This window comes from Folsomia candida, unplaced genomic scaffold, assembly GCF_002217175.1.
Source record: "Folsomia candida strain VU population unplaced genomic scaffold, ASM221717v1 Fcan01_Sc005, whole genome shotgun sequence".
NCBI lineage: Eukaryota > Metazoa > Arthropoda > Collembola > Entomobryomorpha > Isotomidae > Folsomia > Folsomia candida.
In genome coordinates, this window is record NW_019091197.1 from 6,414,128 (window position 1) to 6,440,713 (window position 26,586).

Genomic DNA, 26,586 nt, shown 5'->3' on the forward strand with positions numbered 1-26,586 from the left:
ATGTTAAAAAGGGGCGTAACGCAAAACAAGAGAGGGTGGGGGTGGGAGGGGTAAAAAATCTCATAATTTATGGTATTGGCTTATCATATATTACGTCATCAAAATTTTCGATTTTATCACCCACCCACCCACACCCACCCTGCATACATACTAGGGAATTTTGACATGGGAAAGACAAATAGGAAAAAAACCACCAACTCACTAAAATGACGACGTAATATATTTTCGTCCCCGACGCGTCATAAATAAGTTACACATACATATGTATGGTTAACTATATGTATACATACATACCCATGTTTGCCTACTACGAGAGGGATGTAACCCCATGTCATGATTTCACCTCTTATTTGCCCATGACTTTATGTATTTGGATGAAATACTGAATTTTATTTAGTCCAGTTTTCTCCACCAGCCAGTAACCTTGTGTCCAGTTATTCGAATAAAATAAGTGAGCAAGACTTTCACATAGTCTAACAGAAAGTTATCCCCTTAATAAATACATAATTATCTAAATAAGCTAAAGTGATATTTTTAAAATTTACACATTTAAAATGCCACTTCCAAAGGCTTATAACTCTTGCTATTTCTGCAACAAAACCTGGCCAAGAAAAACCCCGTCCATAATTCGATTAAGTAACCATATGCGACTCCACACTATAGAAAATCCGTTCAAGTGCTCATTTTCTTGTAAGAAATCGTTTAAAACTTACACAAAACTCGTAGCCCACCGATCTCGGCATGAAAAAAAGGGTCAAAAACCCTGGAAATGTACCCAGTGTGACGCTTCTTTTAAAAGCAAGAGCATCTTAAGGAGTCACGTGATAGACGTGCACACAACGGAGAGACCCTTCAAGTGCACCCTGTGTCCCTCCTCGTACAAGAGGACATCCCAGTTAAAGCTTCACCTCAAGGATCACGACCCCTTTAATCGATACCCTTGTCCAAAGTGTAGCCTCATTTTGAAAACCAGAAGAAATTTAACCCTTCACGTGGAAAAAGTTCATGGTGGGCGGAATTCCAAGTGTTACTTTTGCAAGAAAAATTTCACTCGAGTTGGACTAATTGATCACATCAGGATTCACACGGAGGAAGCTGTTTTCCAGTGTCGCACGTGCCCCCGGACATGTCTTCATTATTCCAGCAGAGTGCAGCATGAAGGGAAGGAACATGGCGAGAAGGTCATACACGATCGGGAATCGTTTACGTGCCCGGACTGCGGGAAGGTGTACGCAAAAAAACAAAGTCTGAAGTACCATCTTGGAAAGGCACATGGGGTGAGTACATATATTCACAAAAATCTTATATATCAACCCATTAAACTGGAGGGAAGATAATAGTCGTTTTATGAGAAATGGTTTTATTCGGGAGTAAGACAAAAAAAAATGGTCCTAAGAAATGGCCCGGAAGGAAGACAATTGTCGTTTCTAGGTCGTTGATTTTCTCTGTTTTTTCTCCGCGCCTAAAAATTTGTTGCAATTTTGAGGGATTTCTCCTATGCCAACCTAATGTTAAATTTTAACATGTTCTTGCCGAAAAATAGGATATTTCCCAATATAAGGCAATGTTAAATTTTGAATTGGTCAGTTTTTTCGAGTTTTGTGAAAACTGGTAAATTCTTTCTCCCGCACCATGACACCAACATACCTATATCGTGACCGAGTTAATGAAATTTCTTCTAGTGAAGCAGCTTCTAGCGTCTCAAAGGGTTATGCCCCAGCTACACTACTGTCGTAATTTTTTTCGGAGTTAACTCTAGAGTTTAACGCTGAAATCGAAACTCGAGCTACATTGCGTTTTGTGTCGTTGTAACTTTCAGTGTACCAAAACTAAGAGTTATTTCTCAGCGGTGGGACTTTTAAAAATTAACCATCTAAAAATTAATTTTTGTATGATAAACAATTGACCCCAATTTTTGATATGGACTTAAAAATAATTAGCACGTCAATTTTTCACACTGGTAATTTTATAAAACAGTCAGAACGTGTATTATCACCATTTTTATGTAATCACATTAAGACACGCTGAAGAAGAGGAGGAATTCTTCCTAGTGAGCAAAAGAATTATTTGTAACCGTTTGTTTTTGCAAATTCAGTGAGGAACAAGAATTAATTTTTATGAAAATAAAGAAATTCTCCCCAATAAATTAAAAATCCCGCTCAAAATTTCAAAGTTTTACTCTGAATGACCTGAGCAATGTAACTGGAGTTCGTAGTAAAACGCTGAACTCTAGAGTTTTACTAGTGAAATTTTACTAGTAAAACTCTAGAGTTAACTCTGAACTGGTTGCAAGTTACCCATGTAGCTGACCTTATGCATTTTCCCATATTACCAGTAAACTCTAGAATATTACGACGGTAGTGTAGCTGGGGCATTAAACCGAAAGAATATTCTATTTTTTAAATTTTAACCAAATATTTTCCAGAAAACGGACCTTCTCGCCCCCTGCTATCGTGGGAAGGAGTGCCCACTCTGCCAGCGAATGTGCAAAGATACCCACGCCCTGTCCGTCCATATGAGAATCCACACCGGAGAAAAGCCCTACACTTGCCCAAGAGCCGATTGTGGAAAACAATTCTCCACCTCGAGTAGTCTTATGTCACATGCAAAATACCACATTAATAATCCAGGTGGGCAGCACAAGTGTAGATTTTGTCCTAAAACCTTCCAAACCGCGAGCAGAGCCACGTGCCACGAGAGGAATTTGCATATCGAGACTTGGCGAAGACCAAAAAAGTGTCCATCTTGCCCCAAAGTTTATCCCAGCTTTTCCGCCCTCGCCCGGCATCAGCTCATCCATTTGAAAGAACCTCCCTTCAAGTGTTCCCAGTGTACGAAGGGATTCTTCTATCAGACAGATTATTCCAGACACATGAAAAATGTCCATAAACTGGAGAAAATTATGATAGAAGTAAAAAAACAGAGAAAGTCCATGTTCGAGTGTAAAATTTGTTCAAAAACGTATCCCAACTTTGGAACGTTCGTCAACCATCAAGACCTGCATCAAGATCCGACCCACCCATGTGCCAATTGTCCACGGAAATTCCACACGGTTCACTCCCTCAGAAAGCACAACCGAACGGAACATGCCGGTCCGAGGTACAAATGTTACTTTTGTGTCAAATTTCCCCAGTACTTTGACGCCCACGCGAAATTTCGGGATCATATGATACGCCACACTCAAGAGCAGGAATTCTTTGAGTGTAACAAATGTAATAAATCGTTCAAAAGATTTCCATACTTGAACCATCATATGGAGATTTGTGGTCGTAAGTTTGACACGAAATCGGAATTATTTCCGTGTGATAAATGCCCTGAAAAGGTTTTTTACTCGAAACACCAACTGTACAGCCATACCTACAAGGTTCATACGGTGAGACGTTATTACACTTTGGGTTCTTAACATTTAGTAACAACTCACTATGGGGATACTATTTACTATGTACATATATTTAAATGTATACTATTTGGCTGGAGACTGCAGGGTTGCCACCTATACTACAGGATGTACAACTATGCGATTTCTGAAGGAATTCTCGTGTAAAATTCACTTTTCGTTAATATGTGTAATATGTTAATATGTGAGCGTTGAAGCCAGGATTTTTTATGACATTAGTCCCCCGTGTCCACTAACGCCTCCCCTTCGCTGTGGGCGGGCTACAAATATCGTCACAGATTGGCAAAAAGTGAACTTTGCACAGAAATTTCTTCAGTTTACACCAAAAGTCATATATTGTACATCCTCTTGTATAGATGGGAACCCTGGACCCTCTAGGCAGGTAAATAGTACCCCTGGTCAGTCCAAGGTAGGAGAATTACTTAACAAAATATGTATTGTTTGCAAGGAAAATGTGCTGAAATAATTTTTGAACAGTTTGCCTGAGGTGATATAATACTTTAGCGTAATGAGGCATCACAAGTAATTTCACTCAGACCGCTTCAAAATTTCATATTTCGTCGTGAAATTCTCCTATCTTGCACCAGGTGGTTGCATAATGACTGAAATAATTATTCTTCAAATAATGTATTATACCATATTTAGAAAACCTGGAGACGAAAGACGTGTCCCTTCTCTGCCTTGGTTTTACGAGATTCTTACTCTTTAGCCATTCATTTGAGAACCCATGTTGGAGAAAAACCCCACACCTGTGACATTTGTGGCATGCGATTTACCCAGAAAGGGACCCTTGTCGAACACCTACGTCGACACGAAGACCGCAAAAAAGGGATCAAATTCCCGTGTAAGGTTTGCCACAAGCCTTACATATCAAGAGCTTCGTTGGCAGTCATGTTCGAAGATTTCATTCGGGCAAAGGAAAAAATTGGAAGTGTTATTTTTGTCACGAGTCCCTCACTCGCAAGGAATCCTTGAACTATCACATGAGAGTGAAACATACTTTGGAGAAAGTCGTTCCATGCGAGGAGTGTCCCACCAAACGCTTTCTTTCAATAACGAGACTGAATTATCATCGTCTCAAGGAGCATGCACGTTTAGTAAGGCTACCCAAAATACAAGCAAAGATAGCGTCATATTCATTCCAAAATGAGTAAAGTGCAATTAATCGATCGTTATTGTCCATCCGGTTTCTAATGACGGAATTTTAAATTCAAATCTTCACCGCCTTGTGAGAAAAGTCACTCCCTTTTACACAGTGCCGTAATGAGACTGCTGTTTCATTTTTACTCACATTTAGTTACATTTAATTCCGTCAAGCATACATATATAAAATAATACTTAAAAGACAATCGTGAAAAATTCTCAATGGTAAATATGTATTATTAAAATAAAACACGAAGAGCCAGAGCTTGTTTCCGTCGTTTTGATGACTGTGTTGGTGTCTCATGAATTAATTGATTGAGTTTCGTCAGTTAAATTATTTAATTGTTCAATGGGATCGTTTTCATCCTGATCGTCACTAATCTCACTTTGGTCACTGTCGTCATCGCTGTCGCTAACATCTGTTTCTGAGTCAGTGTCATCTACATCTAACGGAATGACAATTTGGAACGGTTCAGGAGGGAGTGTTGGAAATTCATAATGGTCTTCATAATTATTTGCAATTTTTTCAACATGAGCAACATTTTTCTTCCAAACGTCCGGATCATACGCTTCTATGTACTCTTGAGCAAGTTCAATTATATCATTAATTTTTCCTGTTGTGTTGTATTTCGCCACATGCCTTTTAATATGTCCCCAAACAAGCTCGATCGGGTTAAGGTCACATTGATATGGGGGAAGGCGCAGAACTTCATGTCCATGAGTTTTAGCGAGTCTGTCAATGAACAAGTGCTCTGCATTTTTTTTCTCGGGCATCACAAGTTTCTATATTTCTTTTTTTATCATTTTTTGATCAAAGGGAATTTGCTTTTTTTTCAGCCACGATTTCATGACCCCAATTTTGTCACCCGATTTGGGAGCATCCGTCGTAGAATGGTAAGATGCGTTGTCCATAACTATTATTGAATTTAGTGGAATATTGGGAAGTAAGCATTTTCGGAACCAATTGTCGAATCCAAATGAGTCCATTTCGGAGTGATAGTCTTCGTCTTTGGTTGTACTACTTTTTAATAGGAGAGCTCCGGGGACAAATCCGTCTTTTGATCCCGCGTGGAGCATGATTAGCCGTGGTCCTCTTCCGGTTTTTTGAGGAAAACTGTGGTCTAATTTCATTCGCTTGGTCTTCATAATTTTTGGCATCCATCCTTTAACTGCTACGGAGTTGCAGCCAATCCACGACTCATCTAGATAGATGACGGGTCGTGGGTTATCGCTAGTAGAATTTTGATTCAGGCGCTGTATATATTTTTGTCGCCAAAGTCTAATATTAGGCTGCTCAATAAGATGGATCCGTTGGTGCAAATTTATATCACTATTACAGGGTGAGCTACTTCTAACGTTACTACGGTTTATTTGATTGACGGGCTATACATACTTGTAAAAAAGTTTCCTAATTTCGTGATAAACCATAACGATTTGATTCTAATAATTAATCTGATTTCTGTATTGACTATGAAAATAAAAATGGTTCGAATAATATGTTCCTGGTTAGCACTTGGTGCTAATTGTGTGCCTATTTTGGCGGTGCGGCATTCTAAATTACTTATCGAACTTACAAAATTTTTTAAAACTTTTTCAAAATTTACAAACGTTTGGAATATTTCGAAATTTTTTCAACATTTGCAAAATTTTTTCGAAATTTTCAAAAAAAATTTCTAAATTTGCAAAATGTTGTCAAAATTTGAAATTTTTTTTCGAAATTTCAAATTTTTTCAACGTTTGCCAAATTTTCTCGAAATTTTTTCGAAATTTGCCAACTTTTTTCCAAATTTCGAAATGTTTTCAAAATTTCCAATTTTTAATTCAAAATTTGCAAAATTCTTTCGGAATTTGAAAATCTTTTCGAAATTTCGGAATGTTTTCAAAATTTCCAATTTTTAATTCAAAATTTGCAAAATTCTTTCGGAATTTGAAAATCTTTTCGAAATTTCGGAATGTTTTCAAAATTTCCAATTTTTAATTCAAAATTTCCAATTTTTAATTCAAAATTTGCAATTTTATTCGGAATTTCAAATTTTTTTCAAAAGCGCAAAGTTATTTGTCATGAGTTCAAAATTTTTACATGGTTTTAAACAAAATAAACAAATAATTAATATAAATTTAAACAGGATGACGATTTCAGTAGCATCTATGCATATATATAAATAATAATATATGATTTATTGCATCATATTTAGCAAACAGCCTTTGCACATGGCTACATGATATTGATAATTGTAAAAATCAGATCCAAAAATCATTCGCCAGAAACTTTGTAATTGAACGATTTCGTCATGCTATCCATTCATCTGTTCATTCATGTACTTATTAAATATCAACCATGCCTTAAGAGAATTATACCCTAAACTTATTAAACAATTCAAGGTTCAAAGTCTTTTAAATAATTTACTCGTCCAAAATTAACATTACAATTGGCAGTTATTTAACAAATATTTATTTAAAAGTCAAAATCACGAAATTATTGGCAATCGATAAAAATGACCTTTCTTGTGTAAATTTCCCCTTATTAATTCCGATATATTTAATAGATTCGCACAGGTGTACGGATAATGAAAAGTGAGATATTTATATAAGTCGGACTGAACTTAAATCCTCAATTATTCTAAATTTCGTATTTACAACAGTCATCCAAACTTTGAAGGATTTTTTTCGAAATATTTTGAAATGTCGTCCCACTTCTTGTCCATTACACTGCTCGCGATTTTAACAATTAATCGGGCCAACGTAAGTTTAAGATCCTTCCAATAAATTTGTGTCATCAATAATTCAAAGTAAACACTTAAATTATAAGGCGTGGTACTGTATCGGAGGACGATTGTACTGCTACAATTGGGAAATCCAGTACGGGCGCTGTCCAGCCTGGTGGCAATATCCATGTTGTAAGATTCAAATTATTAAAAAATTCTATATACTAAATTTTAAAATGACCGCTGAATAATGGGGATATGAGAACATTGTCCTATCAATTTAATTATCATTTAAGGCTTATAAGTATGTCTAGAAAAAAATAAATTGTGTACATATTTAGATCAAGCTCCAACACCTGCGCCTACACGAGCACCAATCTATTACCCACCGCCCCCACCTACCATAACCGTACCATACCCTACCACACCCCCTACCACACCTCCCCCTACAACTACAACAATGCCGCCGACAACAGCACAACCCACTACAGATTTTTTAACCACTAACCATTCCGAAACATGTCCCGTTTTTGAATGCTGTCACTTTAACTGCAGGCCTGGCGCGGGTTGCACCCAGTCCAGCACGCCGACAGCCTGGCCCACGTGCTCTGATGGGCTGAAGCCTACAATGTGTGCAAGCTTGTTCAACCCATTCTCAACCTACTGCCTTGATCAGGGATGTGACGAGATGAGTTGTCATGAAACAATGTGCATGGGGGTGGTAAGTGAGAGACTATGTGCAGCCCTGATGTAACATAAAATCTCCAGAGTTATAAATTATTAGCTCACCCTGCGTAGCAGAGGAGCTATTGAATTCCTCTTGTCCGTCTGTCCGTCCGTCCGTCCGTCCGTCTGTCTGTTAAAGACTCTTTTGCATCAATTGATGCTAATTAAAGCGAGTTATTGACATTCATGACCGACTTACCAGGTATACTATTAGCATGGGTGGAGAGTCCAGGGTACCCACTATGTTTTTTAGAATCTACTAGGACCCTAGATGAAGGATCCATTCATATTTCCGTGTAAAACTCATATTTGACGCCATGGCGTGGCGCCAAACTTCAAAATATGCGTTTTCGACCAATTTCAAACCTCTATAACTTTTGCAATATCCGTGGGATTTTCAAAATTTTATGCTTAAAATGATCACAAAGGTCAAAATTTTACGAAAAAAATGAAACATTAAAAAATTTCATTTTCCGAGATATTTTGACGATCTTGTCGACGAATCCAATGCCTAAAAAAATCTCAAAATTTTCGAAAAAATTGAAACAATTAATTTTTTCAAAAATTTCATAGAATTCGAAAGTTCGACTCATGGCCATGATTTTGGCCAAAAATTTTGAAAATCCCTCCAGGATTTCAAAATTTAAGGCAGTTTTAAAATTAAAAACATTCAAATTTGGCGAATGTGGCGCCACGCCACGGCGTCAAATATGAGTTTTACACGGAAATATGAATGGATTCTTCATCTAGGGTCCTAGTAGATTCCTAAAAACATAGTGGGTACCCTGGACTCTCCACCCATGCTAATAGTGTCCCATGTTAGTAGCACGACTGGTATCGAACAATCGGTGACTCAAAATGGTGCGAAACAATTGAGTTAATATATGTTAACCGTACCAAGAGTGCAGAACAACCGGAAGAAACACCTATAATTTTGGCGTACAATTTTTGAAGACTTTTATGTCAAAATTATGGATTATTTTTAATCGTTTAGTTTCCACCATTGGTGCAAAATTATATCAGAAATATGTATGTATTTTGTCCGCTTATTCTGCACCATTAGTGGAAAATTATACCAAAATTGTGTATCTATTTTATCCGATTGTTCTGTACCGTTGGTGCAAATTTATATCACTATTACAGGGTGAGCTACTTCTAACGTTACTACGGTTTATTTGATTGACGGGCTATACATACTTGTAAAAAAGTTTCCTAATTTCGTGATAAACCATAACGATTTGATTCTAATAATTAATCTGATTTCTGTATTGACTATGAAAATAAAAATGGTTCGAATAATATGTTCCTGGTTAGCACTTGGTGCTAATTGTGTGCCTACTTTTTAATCTTGACAAGACTAATTACTTTGACGGGTAAGGTTAGGTTGACAGAAGTAAAGTTCGTGACGCCAGCTTGTGCCAGTGAGTTTTTTTTATTTAAGGGTGAAAACAATGTACAAAAATTCTAAGCCCTTGCAATTATACATTTATCATAATATAGCGAAACTATCCAATACGACATGATCTGATGACCCTTTTAAAATTATGTCGTCCTCCAGATATTTAATGAATTATTAATGTTTGGGTTGATTAGTTTTACGCGTTAATTTTTTGTTTAAGAGCTAAATACATAAGTACTTGACGAGGAAAATATACATATTTATGACACGAATGTAAACGTAAAGTCAAGCCCACTTTAAGGAATGTCCATAAATTATGTCACACAAAATTGTTTTAAGCCCCGACTCCACTCGCCTCTTTAATATATCACACAAGTTCGATATCATTAGGAGCATATGTACATAAGACTCTCCTGTAGAGTGACATAATTTCTGGCCCACCCCGTAGGTAGAAGCCCACTTTATGCGTTACGAATAACATGCATGTATGTACATATGATCTTGATTAACATAGGTGGTAAATTGTTAGAATTTCATATAATTGTATAATTTTTTTTATAAAAACGCAATTGCAAATTACGAACCGTGTTCAGCCAGTTGGTTGTCCGCCACACCTGAAATCTGGTCGTGTTTGGTTGCTACAGTTTTTTTCACCAAATTAATAATTATAAATTGAAGTATGCTTACAGAATTTCTAGCGTATAAATTAAGCACTGACAAATTATATGTATGTACAAGAAAGATATCACCATGACGTCAAGATACATTAATATTTATTAAGGGGTGAAAACCCCTTTATGGGAATGTCTTGTCTGTCTGTCTGTCTGTCTGTCCGTCTGTCCGTATCCACGATAACTTTAGAACGGATGCGAATATCGAGATGCGGTTTTCGCCAAAGTATTTCTAATTTTTGAAGTATGGATGAGTTCGAAGATGGGCAATGTAGGTATTAAGGTCACGGCGCCATGGCGACGACGCCGTGTCGAATAGGTGTCGAATTTTTTGTTTCGACGGTTTTAGACGTATTTTGGGACGGGGATTTCGAAAATCGACATGGTTTTGACGTACGGTGACCGTGTGACCGTGTCGACGACGCCACATGTCGAAAATAAATGTCGAAATTTTTTGTGTTGACCATTTTAGACGTATTTTGGGGCGGGGATTTCAAAAATCGACATCATTTTGACGTACGATGACCGTGTGACCGTGTAGACGACGCCATGTCGACAAACAGAATTAAGTCATGTGAGGTGTCTATCGAAAGGCATAGTCGTGTACGTTCAAAGTACGCGGGAGTTATGTCGACACGGGGCGAAATGAGACGTGGGGTAATGTGAGACAATTGGGGAAATTTTGAAAACATTCCGAAATTTCGAAAAGATTTTCAAATTCCGAAAGAATTTTGCAAATTTTGAATTAAAAATTGGAAATTTTGAAAACATTTCGAAATTTGGAAAAAAGTTGGCAAATTTCGAAAAAATTTCGAGAAAATTTGGCAAACGTTGAAAAAATTTGAAATTTCGAAAAAAAATTTCAAATTTTGACAACATTTTGCAAATTTAGAAATTTTTTTTGAAAATTTCGAAAAAATTTTGCAAATGTTGAAAAAATTTCGAAATATTCCAAACGTTTGTAAATTTTGAAAAAGTTTTAAAAAATTTTGTAAGTTCGATAAGTAATTTAGAATGCCGCACCGCCAAAATAGGCACACAATTAGCACCAAGTGCTAACCAGGAACATATTATTCGAACCATTTTTATTTTCATAGTCAATACAGAAATCAGATTAATTATTAGAATCAAATCGTTATGGTTTATCACGAAATTAGGAAACTTTTTTACAAGTGTGTATAGCCCGTCAATCAAATAAACCGTAGTAACGTTAGAAGTAGCTCACCCTGTAATAGTGATATAAATTTGCACCAACGGTACAGAACAATCGGATAAAATAGATACACAATTTTGGTATAATTTTCCACTAATGGTGCAGAATAAGCGGACAAAATACATACATATTTCTGATATAATTTTGCACCAATGGTGGAAACTAAACGATTAAAAATAATCCATAATTTTGACATAAAAGTCTTCAAAAATTGTACGCCAAAATTATAGGTGTTTCTTCCGGTTGTTCTGCACTCTTGGTACGGTTAACATATATTAACTCAATTGTTTCGCACCATTTTGAGTCACCGATTGTTCGATACCAGTCGTGCTACTAACATGGGACACTATTAGCATGGGTGGAGAGTCCAGGGTACCCACTATGTTTTTAGGAATCTACTAGGACCCTAGATGAAGAATCCATTCATATTTCCGTGTAAAACTCATATTTGACGCCGTGGCGTGGCGCCACATTCGCCAAATTTGAATGTTTTTAATTTTAAAACTGCCTTAAATTTTGAAATCCTGGAGGGATTTTCAAAATTTTTGGCCAAAATCATGGCCATGAGTCGAACTTTCGAATTCTATGAAATTTTTGAAAAAATTAATTGTTTCAATTTTTTCGAAAATTTTGAGATTTTTTTAGGCATTGGATTCGTCGACAAGATCGTCAAAATATCTCGGAAAATGAAATTTTTTAATGTTTCATTTTTTTCGTAAAATTTTGACCTTTGTGATCATTTTAAGCATAAAATTTTGAAAATCCCACGGATATTGCAAAAGTTATAGAGGTTTGAAATTGGTCGAAAACGCATATTTTGAAGTTTGGCGCCACGCCATGGCGTCAAATATGAGTTTTACACGGAAATATGAATGGATCCTTCATCTAGGGTCCTAGTAGATTCTAAAAAACATAGTGGGTACCCTGGACTCTCCACCCATGCTAATAGTATACCTGGTAAGTCGGTCATGAATGTCAATAACTCGCTTTAATTAGCATCAATTGATGCAAAAGAGTCTTTAACAGACAGACGGACGGACGGACGGACGGACAGACGGACAAGAGGAATTCAATAGCTCCTCTGCTACGCAGGGTGAGCTAATAATTTATAACTCTGGAGATTTTATGTTACATCAGGGCTGCACATAGTCTCTCACTTACCACCCCCATGCACATTGTTTCATGACAACTCATCTCGTCACATCCCTGATCAAGGCAGTAGGTTGAGAATGGGTTGAACAAGCTTGCACACATTGTAGGCTTCAGCCCATCAGAGCACGTGGGCCAGGCTGTCGGCGTGCTGGACTGGGTGCAACCCGCGCCAGGCCTGCAGTTAAAGTGACAGCATTCAAAAACGGGACATGTTTCGGAATGGTTAGTGGTTAAAAAATCTGTAGTGGGTTGTGCTGTTGTCGGCGGCATTGTTGTAGTTGTAGGGGGAGGTGTGGTAGGGGGTGTGGTAGGGTATGGTACGGTTATGGTAGGTGGGGGCGGTGGGTAATAGATTGGTGCTCGTGTAGGCGCAGGTGTTGGAGCTTGATCTAAATATGTACACAATTTATTTTTTTCTAGACATACTTATAAGCCTTAAATGATAATTAAATTGATAGGACAATGTTCTCATATCCCCATTATTCAGCGGTCATTTTAAAATTTAGTATATAGAATTTTTTAATAATTTGAATCTTACAACATGGATATTGCCACCAGGCTGGACAGCGCCCGTACTGGATTTCCCAATTGTAGCAGTACAATCGTCCTCCGATACAGTACCACGCCTTATAATTTAAGTGTTTACTTTGAATTATTGATGACACAAATTTATTGGAAGGATCTTAAACTTACGTTGGCCCGATTAATTGTTAAAATCGCGAGCAGTGTAATGGACAAGAAGTGGGACGACATTTCAAAATATTTCGAAAAAAATCCTTCAAAGTTTGGATGACTGTTGTAAATACGAAATTTAGAATAATTGAGGATTTAAGTTCAGTCCGACTTATATAAATATCTCACTTTTCATTATCCGTACACCTGTGCGAATCTATTAAATATATCGGAATTAATAAGGGGAAATTTACACAAGAAAGGTCATTTTTATCGATTGCCAATAATTTCGTGATTTTGACTTTTAAATAAATATTTGTTAAATAACTGCCAATTGTAATGTTAATTTTGGACGAGTAAATTATTTAAAAGACTTTGAACCTTGAATTGTTTAATAAGTTTAGGGTATAATTCTCTTAAGGCATGGTTGATATTTAATAAGTACATGAATGAACAGATGAATGGATAGCATGACGAAATCGTTCAATTACAAAGTTTCTGGCGAATGATTTTTGGATCTGATTTTTACAATTATCAATATCATGTAGCCATGTGCAAAGGCTGTTTGCTAAATATGATGCAATAAATCATATATTATTATTTATATATATGCATAGATGCTACTGAAATCGTCATCCTGTTTAAATTTATATTAATTATTTGTTTATTTTGTTTAAAACCATGTAAAAATTTTGAACTCATGACAAATAACTTTGCGCTTTTGAAAAAAATTTGAAATTCCGAATAAAATTGCAAATTTTGAATTAAAAATTGGAAATTTTGAAAACATTCCGAAATTTCGAAAAGATTTTCAAATTCCGAAAGAATTTTGCAAATTTTGAATTAAAAATTGGAAATTTTGAAAACATTTCGAAATTTGGAAAAAAGTTGGCAAATTTCGAAAAAATTTCGAGAAAATTTGGCAAACGTTGAAAAAATTTGAAATTTCGAAAAAAAATTTCAAATTTTGACAACATTTTGCAAATTTAGAAATTTTTTTTGAAAATTTCGAAAAAATTTTGCAAATGTTGAAAAAATTTCGAAATATTCCAAACGTTTGTAAATTTTGAAAAAGTTTTAAAAAATTTTGTAAGTTCGATAAGTAATTTAGAATGCCGCACCGCCAAAATTTCAATACCGTAATAAAACCGGTAAAGTGCTCAGTAGTCTGGTTCTGTCAATTTTTTCAAAATTTGCAAACGTTTGTAATATTTCGAAATTTTTTATAAAAGTTGTAAAAAATTTTGGAATTTGTCGATTTTTTTTTCAAAATTTGCAAATTTTTTTCAAACTTTCCAGAATCTTTTCGGAATTTCGAAATTAATCAAAACTGCAAAATTGTTTGTCAAAATTGTTTGTCAAAATTGTTTGTCAAAATTGTTTGTCAAAATTTCGAATTTTTTTCAAAAGTTATAATTTTTTCGAAATTTGACGACATCGGACCGGACCGAACCCCATTTTATCGGTCGGTCCCGGTCGGACCGAATCGGTCCGACCGATGAATATTGTGAAATAAAATTTCGACGTTCCACTTGTAAAAACAAAATTTTATCAACACCGTGATACAAATTGAGGTTCAAGTGCAATATACGTATATTACTGAGGGAAACCTGCGCAATTTTATTGTACATATATAAGCAATATTTCGCTCTCCTCGTCCAACTCCTTACATATTTAAGAGTATACACATATATGTATGTATAACAGTTTAAATTTGTAACTATTTAAATTTGTCTAACTTTTTTTAATTCAAAATTTTTACAAACTTTTTCGAAATATCAAACTTTTTTGAAAATATTAACATCGTTTTCAAATTTTTAAAACATTTTCAAAATTTACAAGCGTTGGTAATAGTTCGAAATTTTTTCCAAATTTCGAATGTTTTCTAAATTTGCCGATTTTTTTGAAATTTACAATTTTTAATTCAAAATTTATAAATTTATTTCGTAATTTTGATATTATACCTTAATAATAATAAATTGATATTAATATTGTATAATAATTTGATAATATAAAAATTTCGTTCAAAACTTATAACTTTTTTCTGAATTTGCAAATTTTTTCGTATTTTTGATATTTTATAAAATTTCTAAATTTTGTCAAACGTACAAAATTATTTATCAAATGACAATGACAAAATCAAATGACAACGAATCAATATACGTGTCACTTGTAGAAGAGCATGGTCATGTGTGGTGAACTTGTTAGACACTTGAATAAAGCATTAATCAATCATTCAATCAAGCAATATTTGTTCACCTTTCCAAGTCCGCAAACACCTGCATGGGCACGGTTTGAGACGATGATAATATTTGCTCACATCGCATAAAGAGGAGTGATAAACTGAGTTGACTTGCAGAAATCGGGTTTATTCTTATCTTAACTATTCGCAGGCATGCTCTTTTCAATCATGTCGATCTCTCCCAATTTTATTTGCGTCATTAGCCACTTAGGATTAGTAGGCTGCAGTAATTTATTTCTTTTCGTAATCTAAATTACTCTCAAACTGTAATGCAAACTGTTCATGTTAAATAATAAAATGAAATGTTAATATAGAACACGTTGTGGTAGGTCTTAAATAGGTACATGAACAATGGTAATCAAAATTTCGACGCCAATCTGTTGAATTATACAACTTTGATAATAATCAATCAACTGACACTTTCTCATGAATCCGGCGTAGTTTACCTCCCTGGAGAAGAAATTGCTGCTAATTTAAAATACTTGATTTGTTTCGGGGCACGTATTGCTCTCCTATTTAAGGAAAATATATTGCCATGCTTGTTCACAGTCTTTACAAGTCTTTAAAAAGTCTTCAAGCAGCTAAATTGCCTGCAAATACAGATAATTTTAACATTATACCCGCCACGGGAGGAGATTGAGAATGAATACTATTTTCAATCTAACTTTCAGCCTGGGGGTCCTGATCACACTACTAGCCCAAGGTTACCTAACGAGTTAATTAATTTTAATCCAATCGACTAAATATTTCTTACCTTGCAGGAAATATTACTTATAAAAGTTCCGTTATAATTAAGCATGTAGGACTGCAAATTATTAAATTTATTTTAGCAGAAATTTTGTACTAGGGATACCCATGGTAAGTATTCCGCCCTCGGGTTTTACTGGGTTTCATCTAGTGGCAAACCAGTAAAACCCGTGGGGTTTTAGTACGTACTTGGGGTTGAAGCGGGTTTAAGTTTACCTCAGATTTAATGAAATAAGTCAAGTAAAACAATTTCTGGCGATGCATTTCGTTAATGTTCCCACGATTTCACGATTATATGCAACTTTTGCGTTTTATTATTTTGTCCCAACCCAATGAGCAAAACCCAGTAAAACCCAGAAATATTCTATGAAATACCGCTACAATATCTGAAAAAATCCATACATTTTAGAACATGCCTGTATAATGATTTTTCTGTATTATTGAGCACGCAGAGTTACTCAATTTTCTAGGTAAATGGAGAAATTGTTTGTAGCCGTGATATCAGAAAATCAGGGATGAACACTTTTAGCCAATTAAAAGGTCCACACGCTTCTTTACTAAAATAATTCAATGCTCTGCTTTAATGAATATATAGTTTTACATTTTTAATGGGTTTGTTAAACACGGTCAGAAATGAACGTACGTATCATGAGATAGTTAGTGTTAGGAAATCTTAAGTTCAAAAAAATATTAAGTAATTGTATGGAAATGACGTCAAGATTTGGAGGTAGATATCGAAATCCGTAGAGAGTTTTCAATTTCATCAAGTTTGGATTTCTCCTAGTCTGAATTACACATAATTATTAGATACCAATCAAAAATTTATTTTCCACTCATATTAATCAGAGCATCGATCCTAGGCCAGAAATTTAAATCTCGTCTGACATTCTTTCTCACTTGCTCCGCTTTGGCAAACCCATCCTTGCTCGCATACTCTCCTTGCTTGCACCAGACGTACACCACCCTCTGCACACTGCGGCTGCCTTATGGTAGGAAATATCAGAAATTTTGTTATGACTTTTTTGACCTATTTGTGCGTATTAGCTAGTTTAGGACTTATAATATGCATTATTTGATTTTAGTGTGACCACGCCCACTGGGGGAGGAGTTTTGTAGTTAAATTTTGTTACTGTCAACATTGATTAACAATTTATTTACGTCCAAAACTAAATGCTGTTAACTACAAAGCAGTATAAATTACATATTTTCTAACTTTAAAATAAAATCAATATTTTTTAGTGTGCAGATTTAGGCTACACTTAGAGCCACAATTATCCGACCGGGTATTTATGTGAATTATAAAAAGTGGCCAACGAGATTTACATTTTTGGCCTAGGATCCCTGTTCTGATTAATATTTGAAAAAAATCCAACGTAATTGTAAGATCTACTGCAACCCAAATCAATTCAAACCGAATTTTTTAGGCTGTCAGGCTGAAATTTGTGCCGGTACCGGGGTCCACATGGAGTGCCCCACCTTCAACCAGTGTCCCAGTGGGTGGAAGAAATCCTTCTATGACACTGGATTTGGCGACTTCAAAGGATGCACCTGCACTCGACGGTTGACAGATGAGGAATACAAAAATCGTACCGAGTGCCTCTGCAACTATTATATCAGTGGGTGCACCCGTCAACCATGCTTTACCTCCGGATGCGATTACGATTGCAGACAAGCGATGGACGAATGCCCACAAGACGTCAAGAACGATTTGTGCAGCGGCAATAGAACTGATTACAAAAGGTGGGAGAAATTTTGTCCTGAACCAACTCCCATTGACCCACAATTAAGCGTACAAGAACTTTTAGATCGTATATGCACATCTTCGGCAGAAGACTTTTGTTACGATTTTGGGACACTACTAATTGTGGAAATCGGCGGAACCAAACTACTCGGCCGAAGTTGCGAGGAAGACTACGACATTCTATGTCGTCAAACTTCAACAACTACCAGAATGCCCATTTTGAATTGATTTATGTCGCTGATCTATATATGCACTTACTTATATGAATTTAGACTTTACAAAAACATTGCTCCTTTCTCTCCTTTCTCTCATTGTAATAACAATTCGATTTTAATCAAATAAAACACACGAAGCATACATTATCTGGTGATGATCTGTATTTATTTGGCATGGAATTTCAATTCGTTCGATGAAACACTGCACGACACTAGGTTGAACGTAAGTTCAGAAAATTCATCTTGTTCAGTTATCAATTAGACGTCAATTAAAGAAGGTAGTAGAGTAATGGCTTCGGTGGGATGTAAACTGACGAAACATGTCATGTATTTAGCTTATTTGTATGTGTAATACTAACATGGAGACACCTCCTTCTTTAGCGTTAGTCATTTGTACCTGCGTCTCTTGTTCATTTCATACGTATAACTCATCATCAGTATAATAAAACTTCAATTCAATTCAAATGCACGAAAAACGCAAGGTATGCATGTCAAGATGTATATATATATATATATATATATATGAAAACCCTAAAACACGTAAAATCTGTAAAACTGTGTTTGAATTTGTGAGATCGAGCTTACGAGGGAACCTCGTGGGGTGCCCGGAGCTCACAGCATAACCACTATATACATTCGACGTAGTTTTTAATACTAGTCCTATGATGTGACAAAATTTACGTGTTAGAATGACATTTGGTCACCCTGTGATCATTTTAGTGGCGCGCGGAACGGTCATTTCGCCCATGTTTTTAATAGGCGAGGAGCACGTCTCGTAACACGCTTCTCGTTCCTCTCGCTTGTGAATCTCCAACAATTAATTTAAATAACAAGTTTCTACAAAAAAATTCACACAACAATTTTTTAAGTTGCTCTACCCGATTTTGAAAACAAATTTGAATTTTATTTACCCGCCTTTGAGCAGGGCTGTCTCAAACCTTTGCACAGATAAATGGGACACCCTGTACAGTAAGAACAAAATTAAATCTTACCATTACATAGGTATGTGTGAACTGTATATGTACCTTCGCACTTAGGAGGACACGACGCCGACTGGGCAATCGCAGATATTGATGCGCCTTGGCTATGTTGGAGTACTAGGTGAGTGTACGAAAAGTGAAGGAGGGTTTTATTCCATGGCTACATTTGCGCCACACCCCTTCTAAGGAGCGCCCCATGCTAAAGTAGCCTCACTAAAACCTTCCCCAAAAATCCAATTTTGCTCGGATTTTCAAAACAATTACATATTCTTGATCCCAGATAGTTGTTTTATCACATCCAATAAAAAATCAAAACCAAAATCAACTTTTAGAAATTTTTAACTATTTTCCAAAATTTCCTGATTTTGGAAAAAATTACAATTTCAAAAAAGTCGATTTTGCTATTGGATGTGATCTGATAAAGCAACTATCTGGGATCATAGATATGTAATTGTTTTGAAAATCCGAGCAAATTGGATTTTGAGCGAAGGTTTTAGTGTGTCTAGTTTAGCATTGGGTGCTCCTTCAAAGGGGTGTGGCGGGCGCAAACGGGGCCATGGAATGAAACCCTAATTCACTTTTCGTACACTCATCTGGTAGTCCAACATAACCAAAGCACATCAAAATTTGCGATTTCCCATTCGGCGTCATGTCCTCCTTAGTACTAGATCTTTGAAACTCTGCACACAAATGTATCAACTAATTGGAGAGTACTTCAGCGTAACTATTTTTTAAGGTCATCCATAGTTATGTATGCATGAAGGAGAGAATTTTTAAGGCCTTAAAAATAAAGGGTCAAAAAACAAAAGTTCGTGGGTATTGTTTAATTAGATTTCCGAAGAACAATAAGCTCTCGAGTCCCTGTGTCGGATTTTGTTGACGCCTACAGGATTTTTTCGCCCAAAAAAATACTTAAGGTCAAAAATTCAAACAATTCAAATATTCAAAAGCATGCAGACAGCACAAGTGCTTTTCTATATATCAATTCTAGAATGACGCAGCGGTCACCATCATAAATAGAGTACACTGTTCAACTGTGTGTCTGTCTGCTTTTTTGACTCCCTCACTGAGATTTCTATGGCTCGCTCCACCACACGTGAAACTCAAATTTGCCCCATTTGAGGCCAAGTGAGATGGTGCGATATTTGAAATATGCCTATTTACTTTTAGTTGGTTTGCACTGTTCACCCAAGACCAGGAATTCAAAACATAATCGACGGACAAGTGACAAATACATAGGTAGTGTTATTTAAAATAAATTTATTTTTCTCAACGCAGCAATTGTTCCTTTCACCCCCCCCCCCCCCAACTAAGTAAATATTTTATATTTTATGGATAGATTAGTTTTTAGTAAATTCAATTTTAAGAGGTTAAAGTATAATTCAAAATATAATAAATAAGTTTATTTCGACTAAATTTATCTTAACCATCGGTGCTATCTCCTCCAACTAAAACAACCACGATTCCACCCACACAGAAGCAAACAATAATCGTAGAAAGGCAAAGGTGTTAAAAATAAAGCAAACCAACTGCTGCAGGTTCATTTTTTTTATAAATTTTCATGCTCCTATAAAGAAATAAATTTATTTTGACAATATTGTATACAGGAAGTGAGTGAACTGATGAGCAGTTATAAATCACTCATCTTCATCAATATTGATTATTATGATAAGTTATCCGTTGTCATGATAAGTGACCTTGATAACCACTTAATTAACGATATTAATTAATTATTAGTATTCGCAACTCGGCCCATACGGTGTGACATATTAACTCGCACTTATTTTTAACGCTGCACCCAACGCCGTTAATAGTTTTGACCTGTTGCCGCCCAGTCACCTTTTGATGACCGTGGAGGTCAAATATCTCCTGATCGACATGCAGCACATCAATTCGAATGGATTTTTAACGCTTAAGCCACAGGGAGTGTCGAGGTTCACAGGATTTAACTGGGGGCGTGGTTGTCCACGGAAGTAGGAGTTAACGGGGGGCGTGGTTGTCGACGGGTAGTAGGAGTTAACGAGGAGCGTGGTACACAGGAGTTAGCGGGGGACGTCGGAGGTTTACGGGAAGTAGTATTTCTCCGGGATATAGAGATTGACGGAAATAAGAGTTAACCGGGTGTGCATGTGTAGGTTGACAAAGAATAGAGGGTGACGGGAAGTATGAATTAACCGGGGGTGTGGTGATTGACGGGAGATGGTTTCATCAACAATTACTAGATGAAAGATTCGGAGCCCGCAATTTGCGGGCCTAATCACTCGTTAAAAAAATAAAACAACAATTTTGGGCCTTAAATCTTTTTTGGGCGAACAATTTATGCGGGAGTAAAAAAAATCGTAGCGTTAGATAGCTTATTTTTCTTCTGAGACCTTATAGTATCGAGTAAAAAATATTTTAACGAAAAAGAAATATCAACGAAGTTTTGTGTTTTTACCCCTCAGTTTTAAAATTTTTTAAAATTCTGTCCTTTGACCGGTAAGTGACCTTGATAATTGGCGACACGGAATTATTCGTCAATTGTTTGATACCATTGAGTTAAGAGTTTCAAGTACACAGGGTCATACGGCGATCATAAATATGCAAATATACGAGTTATTTTTTTACTTACTGTATGTAGTTAAGGCACATATCCCTGTCTCTAAATATTCGCATAAAATCGAAAAAATTATCTACCCTTTTATGGTTGACATTCACGTATTTAATTGTATTATTAGATATGCATATATTTCTACCGATGTCGGAACGAGCGTGTCAATTTTTTAACAAAACTATATTTTATGTTTTTTTTTTAGAAAATGAATGCACTCCATCTGATCCTGGCCATAGTTTTCCTCTCCGCAGCAACATGTCTAGAATTTGGTCAGCGTTGTAATCGCAGTCCTGATTTATGCGACCCAACGAAATTCCTCTCCTGCCAAGAAGTTGGCCCAGGCCAGCTAATCTGCCAATGCGAACCTGCTGACGCGTCTGAATCACCCTTCGAACCTGGAATTTGTCTAAAATACGGCGAAGCTCTTGGTGACCCCTGCATTCCTGGGGCGATTCAATGTTCCCGCCTTCCAAATGCGATTTGTAACGAGACAACCAACACTTGTCTATGTGACGCTGACCTTGACTACTTTCAACATGCCGATATATGCCTGCAATACGTAAGAAACTTGTACGACCCCTGCATCCTAGGCACTCAGCAATGTGCACAACTACCAGGCACGTTGTGTCACTCATTTAATAGTACGTGCACCTGCGACACGTCTCATTTTCAGCACCCCGACCAACTTATTTGTGTCCCCTATCGAGACAATCTTCATCAAGAATGCCTTCCTGAGACTCAGCAATGCAAAAACATCCCAGGTGCTGACTGCCACAAGGATTTAAGCACGTGCGAATGTTTACCGCCAAGAGAATACTTTGAACATGAGACGGAGTTGCGTTGCCTGAAGTATGCGGAGGTGCTGTACGAGCCATGTGAACCTTTCACGGAACAATGTTCCTACGTGTTTGGGGCTTTGTGCTCCCCCGCAAATCAACGTGCATATGTGATCCAGGGGATTATTTCCAAAATCCAGATTACCCAAATTGCGCTCAATATTCAAAAGAGCTACACGAGAGCTGCCTTCCATTTACTAGCCAATGCAGGAATATATTCGGTTCCGCATGTCATGACACTCTGGCCACGTGTGAGTGTGAGGAAACAGGGTATGTGGAACATCCCGACATCACGATGTGTGTCCCGTATCGCTATCAGCTCCATGACAACTGTATTCCAGACCTGGACCACTGCAAAAACATCCCAGGTGCTGACTGCCACGAGTCCCTAAATACATGTGAATGTCTTCCAGAAGATACATACTTTGAACCTGACTCCAGCCCGATTTGTTTACGATTTGCTCAGAACTTGTACGACCCATGCGACCCAAGAACAATACAATGCGATAAGATTCCAGGAAGCATTTGCACCGAAACTAATTCCACCTGCATCTGCAACCCAACAACACATTTTCAAAATCCAACAAAACTAGAGTGTGTCCCTTACAAGACTAATTTGCACGATGCATGCATTCCTAATACGCAGCAGTGTAGCAAAATCTTTGGAGCGGTGTGCTCTCTTCTATCGGAAACTTGTGAATGCAACCCACAGGATTTTGTGGAGCACCCAGACCAACCACTATGTCTCCCATATACTGACGTCCTCTACTCCCCCTGTCAACCAGGTAGCGAGCAATGTTCTAAAATACCAGGGTCCATCTGCAACGTCGCCAACTCAACCTGCATCTGCAACTCGGAACACTTCCAAGATCCCAATGCCTTGCGGTGTGTCCCCTACCTAGAAAATCTGCACGATCCCTGCATCCCGAATACCGAACAATGTAAAAATATTTATGGGGCGGAATGCAACACTACGACCTCCAGCTGTGAATGCACTACAGACTTTTTCCTTTGGAATCATGCCTGTTTCCTGATACCTACAAGGCCGTATTTAAACAACACGTGCTTTACCACCGATCACTGCCACCTAGTGGAGGGAAGCGAATGCCGGGAGCTACAGTGCATCTGCAGCAGTGGGTGGCTTCCTGCCGCGGACTTATCGAAATGTTTAAAGCTTCCGGATGACGTTTCTGACTCTCCATGCGAGTCACAGATTCAATGTGACCATCTAGAAAACACATTCTGTGACGGGGTCAAGTGTAGCTGCATCGCCAACTACACTGAGAACCTGGCGAAAGATGGCTGCTTGCAAATTGTTTACAGGTTAAACGAAGACTGCGAAGAAGACACCCAATGTCTTGCAGGAATCGGGAGCGGATCCAGCTGTAGCGGGTCAAAGTGTTCCTGTACCGCAGGGCTGGTTGGAAGTGATGACGCGACCAAATGCTTGCCGGTAAGGCATTATAATCTACATATGTTTCTCGAAGCTTTGCTATGTATGTTAATAATTATACTCCAACTATTACTGATGAGTAACAATAATTTCAAAACCGGAATTTTGAGAGACAAAAAAATGTATTTCGTTAAGATTTGTATGATTTGTAGAGCTGATATTTATTAGTGCTAAACTATAAATATTTTCGTTCTACTCGGACTCTTCCCTGAGTGGGAGGGACCGAAAGTTGCAAAATCAAAAATCTGGGCAGCGGATTTCTCGATAATGGAAAAAGATATCGAAACTTTCAACAAAAGATGCCCATTTTTTCCATACAACCCGAATTTATCTTTTTTTCGAAAACTTAACTACCTCCAAAAAAAATGTTCACCAAAAGTTTAATTTTTACAATTTCTGGATATTGTTGAGTAATTTGTTCTATTGTCACTCTTATACAGCCAAGAAATACCGATGAGGAATGTGAATCCAATTCCCAATGCATTCCAACTATGGGACCGGAAGCACGTTGCATTAATGATCTGTGCAGCTGTCGAGAAGGAGCAACGTTTCTGGTGAACAGGTGCTACGCGCGTATCCCACTGGCTGGCAAGTGCAATTTGACCGAAGAATGTGTCGTGGGAACAAATATATTAGCTTACTGCCAACCAGGTTTGGAAGCATGTACTTGTGTCCCAACGGCGTTCGAAATGGGACAAAGTTGTCACACAAAATTATTCATTGGCGGAAATTGTAGTACTGATTTAGAGTGCCAACTTTCTATTGAAGGACAATCACGCTGCGACATTATTACCACTACATGCCAATGTGTAATTAGAAAACACACATTTTTGGATATCTGCAGCGGAGCGGGAACCTATTTTACAAACATGTTGTTATTTCCAGCTCTTGTATTGACTTCATGGGTTTACATTATCAATTATTAAACCAATTTAAGGATATTTAAGATTTTGTTTATAAGCTTAAGGTACACATGCTTTAATTAATTTAAGATTAGTCCATTTAAATTGCGTCTATCGCAATATTTACATGTATACCCGGAACAAGTCGATTTTGATATGGAAACAAATAAGCGTATCCATATTTTCCAACTTTTATCTGTTAAATAATATAAGTGAAACGATTCCAATTTAAGTAAGTCATTAATTAATTCTGCCTTTCCAAGTGAAGAAATGTATCCGTCTATTTGTAGGTTTTAAGTAAAGGATTTATTACAGATAGATTATATTTTCGTGTAATTACCTATAATATTACATATGTTAACAATTAAATATGTTTAATATTCAATCTTTAACGGTCGAAGTTAACAATGAGTTGAAGAGGATATGTAAATGTATTATTAAAATTTATGTATATGAGAAGGTCTGACGAAAGCTAGAGTCATATGTGCAAGGAAAGTGGACGGAATGTTACGACATTTGTATTATTATTTAATACTTTTTTAGTATTTATTTACAATATTACATAAAAATTTACAATACATTTCATGTGTAAACCAAATACATGTAAGGCTAATATTTCTGCTGCACGCATAAATACATATTTATGTACATTTATGTACATTTAAACAATTAGAAATGGTGAGCGTATAAAATAAACCTGACAAATTACTGATAACAGAATCATATATCACTTTACAGTTAACATGTTGACAGTTGTGTTTTCCAATTGTGACTTACCTAAAGATCGCATACATGATTTGTATGCATCATGATCATGATCGCATACATGATTTGTATGCATCATGATCATGATCGCATACATGATTTGTATGCATCATGATCATGATCGCATACATGATCCATGAGACACCAGGATGATCTATTCATAACTTCAAAAGATTAGAGTGCCAATGAAGCTACTGATTAGGCATCCAGAACACATGGTAAGATTTATTTGCACTAACTTTGGACAATGTTTGTGCAATATGTATAATATTTATCGTGTGCCTCCCGTATGCTTATCTATGCTGCTATGTACCAATTTAATTTATCTTCTGATTACAAGCTGTGCAATTGAGCGTGGTTGTCTCTCAGCAGGCAGCAGTATGTAGGTAGGGAATTTATGCAAAAAATTGTCAATATTCATGAATTTGTTAATCATTATCAGTAATTTTTTAAATATGGCTCGTCAGCCTTATTTTGACGAAATACTTGTCTTGACGTTCATTGCCATGACGTGTTGCCAACACACAGGCCCCGATTTTGGGGAGGGCAAGCGGGGCAATTGCCCGGGGCGCCAGATTTCAGGGGGCGCCGGGAGGCGCCCGCCTTCACACTAGATATAATTGAATTTTCCAGTGTTGAATAAAGTTAAATATTAAAGGTAAACAATAAATATTAAAGCAAAATAAAGTAAATATTAAAGTTAAAGTAATGCATGGCTTATTTAATTTAATCTGATTTTTCCAGTTTCTGTACACATATTAACAATACTTTAAACAGGAATCTGTTAAGTCGGAAAAAAATTTGATTTGAACAACGCTCTCAGGGTGCAATGAGCTAATTTTTCTGAGACCGACCCCAGAATTTTCGCTTTTGTACTTTGCCCCTCTAGCGGAGTTGGAGGAGCTCAAATTTGAAAACTAACCTAGTCTGCGACTTTTGGCACACAGAGGGGTCAATATTTTTTAACGATCTTTGCACCAGAAATTTCCTAATTCTGTTTCCTACAACCGTTTCCAAGCGTTTCTTGAAACTCT

At 36.7% G+C, this 26,586-nt stretch overlaps 5 protein-coding genes across 6 annotated transcripts; 4 read left to right on the forward strand and 1 right to left on the reverse strand.

Moving 5' to 3' along the window:
- Positions 1 to 422: 422 nt before the first annotated feature.
- On the forward strand, positions 423 to 4,851 carry LOC118435969 (zinc finger protein 62-like). Its single transcript, XM_035852545.1, has 3 exons — positions 423 to 1,277; positions 2,426 to 3,373; positions 4,043 to 4,851. The coding sequence occupies exons 1-3, from the start codon at positions 555 to 557 to the stop codon at positions 4,370 to 4,372; spliced, it is 2,001 nt and encodes a 666-aa protein (XP_035708438.1). The 5' UTR covers positions 423 to 554; the 3' UTR covers positions 4,373 to 4,851.
- A 1,871-nt stretch (positions 4,852 to 6,722) lies between these two features.
- On the forward strand, positions 6,723 to 8,290 carry LOC118435796 (spore coat protein SP85-like). Its single transcript, XM_035852222.1, has 3 exons — positions 6,723 to 7,282; positions 7,350 to 7,437; positions 7,587 to 8,290. The coding sequence occupies exons 1-3, from the start codon at positions 7,223 to 7,225 to the stop codon at positions 7,997 to 7,999; spliced, it is 561 nt and encodes a 186-aa protein (XP_035708115.1). The 5' UTR covers positions 6,723 to 7,222; the 3' UTR covers positions 8,000 to 8,290.
- A 3,805-nt stretch (positions 8,291 to 12,095) lies between these two features.
- LOC110850456 (spore coat protein SP85) lies at positions 12,096 to 13,660 on the reverse strand. Its single transcript, XM_022097887.2, has 3 exons — positions 13,100 to 13,660; positions 12,945 to 13,032; positions 12,096 to 12,795 (listed from the first exon to the last, which is right to left on the reverse strand). The coding sequence occupies exons 1-3, from the start codon at positions 13,157 to 13,159 to the stop codon at positions 12,383 to 12,385; spliced, it is 561 nt and encodes a 186-aa protein (XP_021953579.1). The 5' UTR covers positions 13,160 to 13,660; the 3' UTR covers positions 12,096 to 12,382.
- Positions 13,661 to 15,857: 2,197 nt separating this feature from the next.
- Positions 15,858 to 18,167, forward strand: LOC110849789. Of its 2 annotated transcripts, none has more exons than XM_022097241.2 (2): positions 15,858 to 16,023; positions 17,492 to 18,167. In XM_022097241.2, exons 1-2 carry the CDS (start codon positions 15,963 to 15,965, stop codon positions 18,034 to 18,036), a joined length of 606 nt encoding a protein of 201 aa, XP_021952933.1. In that variant the 5' UTR covers positions 15,858 to 15,962; the 3' UTR covers positions 18,037 to 18,167. The 2 variants fall into 2 exon arrangements, with proteins under 2 accessions (XP_021952933.1, XP_035707850.1); XM_035851957.1 differs by lacking the exon at positions 15,858 to 16,023 and adding an exon at positions 16,139 to 16,607.
- Positions 18,168 to 21,801: 3,634 nt separating this feature from the next.
- Positions 21,802 to 24,443, forward strand: LOC110850457 (multiple epidermal growth factor-like domains protein 6). Its single transcript, XM_022097890.1, has 4 exons — positions 21,802 to 22,702; positions 22,774 to 23,885; positions 24,326 to 24,347; positions 24,415 to 24,443. The coding sequence occupies exons 1-4, from the start codon at positions 21,802 to 21,804 to the stop codon at positions 24,441 to 24,443; spliced, it is 2,064 nt and encodes a 687-aa protein (XP_021953582.1).
- Positions 24,444 to 26,586: the final 2,143 nt, after the last annotated feature.

What these genes read in the sequence shown, in the direction of transcription:
- LOC110849789 (XM_022097241.2), top strand. Translation starts at nt 15,963, where the DNA reads ATGAATACTATTTTCAATCTAACTTTCAGCCTGGGGGTCCTGATCACA. An exon ending in GATCACACTACTAGCCCAAG is followed by an intron (nt 16,024 to 17,491) that starts GTTACCTAACGA and finishes CGAATTTTTTAG; the next exon opens with GCTGTCAGGCTGAAATTTGT.
- LOC118435796 (XM_035852222.1), top strand. Translation starts at nt 7,223, where the DNA reads ATGTCGTCCCACTTCTTGTCCATTACACTGCTCGCGATTTTAACAATT. An exon ending in TAACAATTAATCGGGCCAAC is followed by an intron (nt 7,283 to 7,349) that starts GTAAGTTTAAGA and finishes TTAAATTATAAG; the next exon opens with GCGTGGTACTGTATCGGAGG. An exon ending in CTGGTGGCAATATCCATGTT is followed by an intron (nt 7,438 to 7,586) that starts GTAAGATTCAAA and finishes GTACATATTTAG; the next exon opens with ATCAAGCTCCAACACCTGCG.
- LOC110850457 (XM_022097890.1), top strand. Translation starts at nt 21,802, where the DNA reads ATGAATGCACTCCATCTGATCCTGGCCATAGTTTTCCTCTCCGCAGCA. An exon ending in ACGCGACCAAATGCTTGCCG is followed by an intron (nt 23,886 to 24,325) that starts GTAAGGCATTAT and finishes ACTCTTATACAG; the next exon opens with CCAAGAAATACCGATGAGGA. An exon ending in AAGAAATACCGATGAGGAAT is followed by an intron (nt 24,348 to 24,414) that starts GTGAATCCAATT and finishes TGATCTGTGCAG; the next exon opens with CTGTCGAGAAGGAGCAACGT.
- LOC110850456 (XM_022097887.2), bottom strand. Translation starts at nt 13,159, where the DNA reads ATGTCGTCCCACTTCTTGTCCATTACACTGCTCGCGATTTTAACAATT. An exon ending in TAACAATTAATCGGGCCAAC is followed by an intron (nt 13,033 to 13,099) that starts GTAAGTTTAAGA and finishes TTAAATTATAAG; the next exon opens with GCGTGGTACTGTATCGGAGG. An exon ending in CTGGTGGCAATATCCATGTT is followed by an intron (nt 12,796 to 12,944) that starts GTAAGATTCAAA and finishes GTACATATTTAG; the next exon opens with ATCAAGCTCCAACACCTGCG.
- LOC118435969 (XM_035852545.1), top strand. Translation starts at nt 555, where the DNA reads ATGCCACTTCCAAAGGCTTATAACTCTTGCTATTTCTGCAACAAAACC. An exon ending in ATCTTGGAAAGGCACATGGG is followed by an intron (nt 1,278 to 2,425) that starts GTGAGTACATAT and finishes AATATTTTCCAG; the next exon opens with AAAACGGACCTTCTCGCCCC. An exon ending in ATACCTACAAGGTTCATACG is followed by an intron (nt 3,374 to 4,042) that starts GTGAGACGTTAT and finishes TACCATATTTAG; the next exon opens with AAAACCTGGAGACGAAAGAC.